The following is a 6,288-nucleotide window of genomic DNA, read 5'->3' as shown; positions in this document are numbered from 1 at the left end:
TATATCTTTACATATATATTTTATATAAATCTGTATGGAGAGATCTCAGGAGCCAGCTGAGGACGGGGGGAGGTGCCATTGGAGACCAGGGGTTTAAGGCAACGTGGGGAGAAAGGGAACCACCGCAGAAAGCAGGAGCAGCCCAGGGGCTCTGGGTTTCACACTCCTGATGAGGGGTGCAGAAATCTTTTCCTCTCTAAAGTACGAGCAGATTCAAGAAATACAGAATCAGAAACGCAGGGACATTCAAACCAGGCCTGGCCTGCTTTCACCTCGGGCAGGACCCAGAGCCGGGTTGATCCCAGCTCCCCTGCTTGCTCCTCCCTCCTGCACATGTTGGGCGCACGCCTGGCAGCACCCTCTCGTAGTGACATTTTCCTTCTATCAGGAAAGCTGTTACTATGGGCACCTTGCCCACACTGTGGGCTTCCTGAAATGTCAGCCGTGAGCATCCACAGGGGATGGAAGGTACCAAGGGGCGGGCAGAAGGAGCAGTGCTGTATGGTCTGCAAGCATCCCAAGGGATGTGCCGTGCTTCCCTCGATGACCAAGGTATGTATCCTTGCCAGCATCCTGATTTTCTGACTCTTCACCTAAAGCCAAACCTGCTTCTGTCCTGTCACTGTACCCATGGGGTGTAAAGGTGGTGGGTCCTTCCCCCAAGGAAAAAGTGCTTCTTGCTCCTCAGAGAAGGTCTCTGAGCTCTCCTGCTGCTGTGCAAGAGGGGACAACTGGCCTTAAATGTGCGAGCAATGCTGACCTGTTCTCTCCCACTCAGCCGAAAGCCGATGAAGAATGTTTTCAGATTAAAGACACTTTCCTGCTCGTTTGAGGCTTGCCAGAAACCCAACACAACTTCAAGGTCTGCCTCCCATTAGCGATCACCAGTAACATAAACAGAGACTAAACGAGTGTCTGATGAATAAATTAGCTTCCCCTACTGCAAGTCATTCCCATCACCTTACAAGAAACTCCTATTTGCACCGGTCGAGCCAAGCCAGCCTGACAGCAGCGAGCCCAGCTCCCGTTAGCGTTGTGTAATTAACCTCAAGCAGAACGAGCCCAGGAAAGCCAAATGGTGATTACGCATCTCATTGGAGTTTGGACGCTTCCTAAAGGGCTCACGCTAATCCCCACCAGCCAGTCTGGGCTCCTGCAGCTCTAATTGAATTTTTTTCTGCTTGGGCAGCATGTTTAGCATAAGCGATACTGAGCACGGGGAACGGCAAGTGCTCGACACCCATCCACCGCTTAGCATCACCCTGAGCACAGTGGCTTCCCATATCCTCGCTGCCCAGCCTCAGCCAACCTCCAAACACCACTTGCCACCTCTCCAATCTTACTAATTTGCTAGCTGGGGAACCGGGAGAACAGTCTAGATCCTTCTGACCGACAGGGATCCATCCCCTCTTGGATAAAGGGTCAAGAAAGCCCCCTCGGTGCTCAAAGGAGATTTGCTTTCTTAGGGGGAGACACCTCCCAGCTTCCCTACGCACGCAGCCACAACAAGTTGAGAATTGTTTTTATAACAAAGCTCTTTTCATCCTGATAAAGTCCAGATGCTGCAGTCCCCACGGGAATGCCCAGGAATTTCCCCCCTGCCAAGCCCAGAGCTCCCGAGCTGCCCAAAGATTTCACAAAACCAAAAAAAATCACCTGACTCAAAACTAAATTTCTGTTCAAAAGCAAAAAAAGAAAAGAAAAAAGCATTTGATAACAATCAGCAGAGAATGAACAAATAAATAATCCACTCTCGCTACACAGACAGGAACAACACAGTCGGATAAAGTCACTTCCTCAACCCGCCCCCAGCAACAAGGCCTCCACCTTCGCAAGCAGCTTCTGGCACACTGATGGAAAAGGAAAAATCCATTTTACTCACCCCAGCTCAGCCGATCCCCTCCAGCAGCCGCCCTCACCCTTGCAGCGCAGCCAAGGACTGTCAGCACCCACCTGACACCCATGGGTACTGATGAGCCCCCTCCACCCACAGCTGCCTCCCATCACCTCCCTCGCTGGGACACAACAGGCATCACCTGTGGGGTGGCTGCACCCACCCTGCCTGAGGTGCTGGTGTGGGGTCAAGCCATGAAGGTAAAAAAAAAGGTGTATAAATGAGAGAGGGGCGAACAGAGAGGAGAAAATGTGAAGTTTGCTCCCATCGCCGTGTGTGAGCTGCTGGGGACAGACCAGCACGTGCCCTGGAGAGGGGCTGGACTATGTCACCCTCTGGTCACCCCAAATACTCTCTGTCCTGGTCAACCCCGTGTCCCAGAGATCTGCTCTGTAAGGATGTGTTCCTACCACTCCCCGCATGGCAGAAGGCATCAGGGACTGTTTTCCCTTCTGGCTGTGTCCAAAAGGGAGAAGAATCACTGTCACATCCCACCCCACTGCAGTTCTTCACACCCCTCTTGCCCAAGCCCCTCGCAGCACCTTCTCCCTCCCCACCAGTGGGGCTGACGCCCCTGCAACAGTCACTCCCCAAAGATTTACATCCTTCCCAGGGCTTCCCACGTGGCCGTGCAAGGACCAGGTAGGCTTTGAGCCAGGAGAGCCAAAACTTCCAGAGACCCTTTCCCACAGCAGGTGAAGAAAATGGAGTGAAAGCCTGTGCGTGCACGTTTGCAGCCCCTCAGGGTGACACCGCGAAGCGCTGTGCATCTGAGCAGCTCCGCGCTGCGGGGGAGGTGCAAAGGGCACTCACCGATCGGCCACCCTGGGAGATGTGGCCCTGGACCACGGTGGAGACAGCATGTCCCCTCCCAGGGGTCGTTGCTGGAAGCGTGGCAGATGCTTGATCCCAGAATCGGAGCATGCATAGGGTGCAAAAAGGATGGTTTAGCTGTCATGGGACTGCCAGAATAGGGAAGAACAACCATAAATAGAATGATAGAATCACAGAATGGTTTGGGTTGGAAGGGACCTTAAAGATCATCTAGTTCCAACCCCCCTGCCATGGGCAGGGACACCTTCCACTAGACCAGGTTGCTCCAAGCCTCATCCAGCCTGGCCTTGGACACTTCCAGGGATGGGGCATCCACAACATCTCTGGGCAACCTGTCCCAGTGCCTCCCCACCCTCTGCAGGAAGAACTTCTTCCTGAATACCTCTAAATGTTTTTCACCCTGAGTACAGGCAGGAGACACGTTCCCAGTTTCTGGCCAGAGACCCTCACTCACCCAAGTTGGGTGGCCAACCTCCTTACGACAGCTTCCAGAACGATCCCATGCAACAAAGCATTCCCCAAAGCTGGGCATCCCATCTCCTTGTGGGTACGTCTCTTCAGCAGACCGTGTTGACAGTTGTCCCGTTGGAGCCCCCTGATGCCACCCCACCGTTTACAGCACCGTCCTTGATGTTCTTCTCCGAGACTGAGACGGGTTTGTGCCTCTCGTGTCTGGTGATGGCTGATTCAATGCCCCTGAGACACAACTGCACGTCCTCCCGAAAGGAGGGGGTGTACAAGCCATAAATGACAGGGTCAGTGCAGGTGTGCAGCAAGCCAAAGAGAAAGAAGCTGTGATTGACGTACTCCGGCATCTTCTGGATCATGGAGGGCTGGAACCAGTACCACAAGCCCAGGAGGTAGTATGGGGTCCAGCAGATGATGAAGGTGGCAACAATCACTATGGTCATCTTGAGAGTCTTCATGCGTGCCTTGGAGATGTGGTCATTTTGATTCCTTACCAAACCTGCCGGGGAGAGCCAAAAGGATAGATGGAGATGGGAGAAAACTGGGAGAACATAACAATCCATGACTTCTGCCAGAGAGGGGAGACCATCTCATGGTCTGGTCCATGGCTCATGGGAAGCAGAAGACAGCAAGGAGTGGGGGGTCAAGAAGCTTGTGTACAAACCCTTGGTTCGGTTACCCTTCACAGGGTGTTAGGACAGACCCAGCGATGCTCCAGGCTGGAGCAAGGTTCAGTCACGGTGGGCACTAAAGGGTTGGGACCTGCTTACCTTTATTGACCTTCAGCTGCTTACTGATCTCCCAGATGATCCGGACGTAGCAAACGATCATGACGCTCAGGGGGGTGATGTAGAGGGTGGTGAAAGTGAACATGTTGTAGACGGTTTCCTCCCAGTGCGCTCGGAAGCTCCCGTGAGTAACGCACTGGGTGAAGTTCCCTCCCGGGATTGTGTGCAGGTGGAAGAGGAAAAGCTGAAATGGAGAACCAAAGAATCACAGAATCACAGAATGGTTTGGGTTGGAAGGGACCTTGAAGACCATCTAGTTCCCACACCCCTGCCATGGGCAGGGACACCTTGCACTAGCCCAGGTTGCTCCAAGCCTCATCCAGCCTGGCCTTAGACACTTCCAGGGATGGGGCATCCACAGCTTCTCTGGGCAACCTCTCCCACTGCCTCCCCACCCTCTGCAGGAAGAATTTCTTCCCGATATCCAACCTAAATCTCCCTCTTTCAGTAACTCGGAGAGTTTCAATAATTCTGAGAGGCTTTGGAACAGGGCACTGCGTCCTGTAGATGCCCCTGGCTGTGGGCACGGAAAGCATTTTCCTGCCACTGTCAGACTGGGAGAGGCACTCCGGCCACCTAACTCACGGCTATGGCCAGGATGGGTGCGATCTGACGGCTGTGAAATCCCATTTTCTGGCCATACTAAATGTTATTTTGGTCAGGAGCTGCTCAGGTTTGTCTGGGGCTGCTCCACCATGTTTCGCAGTGGTGCAGCCATGCGTATTTGGGAGGAGATAACAATGTGCATGAGGAATAGAAAGCGGACACAATTTTTCCCCAGCCCTTAGTGTAACACTGACGGTGCTGCAATAAATGGGTGCTATAGGGAAGGTGCTGAGCGGCGCTGAGTGCCCAGCGCAGCAACCACACCGCTGTGCTCAGCAAAGCCCATCCGCTGGTGGGGGAGCCCATGGATTGGGATGGACTTGGGGTGCTGGGATGGGGGAACTCTTCCCCAAAGCCCACCCTTGCCTGGGCAAGCCACACTGGGAAGGCAGCGAGCCCTACCTGGGGCGAAGCCAGGAGCACGCTGCCGGCCCAGGCGATGCGGAGCAGTAGTCCGTTGCGGCGGCGAGCACGGGAAAAGGGATGGAGGACGGCCGCGTGCCGGTCCAGGCTGATGACCACCAGCACCAGGGCAGCTGCATACATGGCAAAGAGCTTGAGAAAATTGAGGAGCTTGCAGGAGATGTCCCCTCCGTACCACTGCACTGTCACATTCCACGCCGCATCCAGGGGCATCACCGCCAGCGTCACCAGCAGGTCGGCCAGCGCCAGGCTGAGGATCAGCGGCCGCACGTGGGATTTCCTCCTCTTCCTCAGCAGGCTGCCAAGCACCGCCGCGTTGCTGCCCGCCGCCAGCAGGAAGAAGACGGCTGTGATGATCACGCGGACCCTTGCTGCCTGCGTGAACCGGGGCTCAACCCAGTGCTCGGGGCAGTCGGAGGCCGAGACGTTGGCACCCCACTCTGCGCCGGGGCAGTGGGGAGGTGTGGGGAGCTGCTCGTCACTCATCCCCTGCTGAAACGCAAGCAGCGAAGTCAACACCCTCCTAGGGGCTGTGGCATCTGCTGTAGCATCAACATGAGGCGAAATGGGGAGACAGTGGGATCTGCACTGGAGTCACCGGCAGCAACCTGCCAGTCCCTGCCTGTCCCCTCCGTGCTGCCCGTTTGCCAAGCTGCCGCACCTCCCGGTCCCAGCGACGCTGCCCGGCTGCCCCCTTTGGCTAACCCCTGCCGTAGCTATAGTGATTGCTCACTCAGACATGTATTTTTAGCTCTTTGTGAGGCAGTTGAGCAGCTGGGAAACGGGAGCAGTGGCCAGGACCACGGGATGAGCCGCTGCCCGCCAGCACCTGGCCAGGGATGGGTCCCACCGGAGCTGGCTGAGCCTGTGCCGGGGCAGCCGTGCTTGGTTCAAGGACTCATCGTTCCAAAGGGGCTTTGCAAGCAGGGCTCAGCTTTTTAGAACCCCCATGGCACTTCCCATTATGTTGTTAAACCTTAATGTTCCACCTCCATCTCCAGTGTCTGATCTGGGCCATGGGTGGGAGCACCTGGGGGTGGCCGGGAGGGGAGAAGGGCTATCCCACGCTCTTTGGGGACTGACAGCAGCTCTTGGGAGAGGATCACGGGGGCATTTAGGAGCTTGGACCTTCCCAGGACCCAGGCAGCACCAGCTCAACACGTCTGACCCTTTGCCTTCGCGAGGGGAAGCAGGAGGAGGAGGTGGAGGTAGAAAAGCTCCGACACGGGGGGTGGCCAGGGGCTGGTGAGCAGCGTGGTGGTCCCCCCGGATTTA

General features: G+C 55.7%; 1 protein-coding gene across 1 annotated transcript; it reads right to left on the bottom strand.

The window, feature by feature from the left end:
* Positions 1 to 3,285: 3,285 nt before the first annotated feature.
* Positions 3,286 to 5,505, bottom strand: GNRHR (gonadotropin-releasing hormone receptor; the record flags this gene model as incomplete). The annotated part of the gene is made up of 3 exons (XM_010149503.1): positions 3,286 to 3,695; positions 3,967 to 4,168; positions 4,993 to 5,505. Coding segments are annotated over 3 exons (1,125 nt in total), but the record flags the coding sequence as incomplete, so codon positions are not given.
* Positions 5,506 to 6,288: the final 783 nt, after the last annotated feature.

The sequence above is a fragment of the Eurypyga helias genome, unplaced genomic scaffold, assembly GCF_000690775.1.
Source record: "Eurypyga helias isolate BGI_N326 unplaced genomic scaffold, ASM69077v1 scaffold33133, whole genome shotgun sequence".
Lineage (NCBI taxonomy): Eukaryota > Metazoa > Chordata > Aves > Eurypygiformes > Eurypygidae > Eurypyga > Eurypyga helias.
The sequence above is the reverse complement of the archived record's forward strand: the minus strand, read 5'-3'. Positions and strand labels throughout refer to the sequence as shown.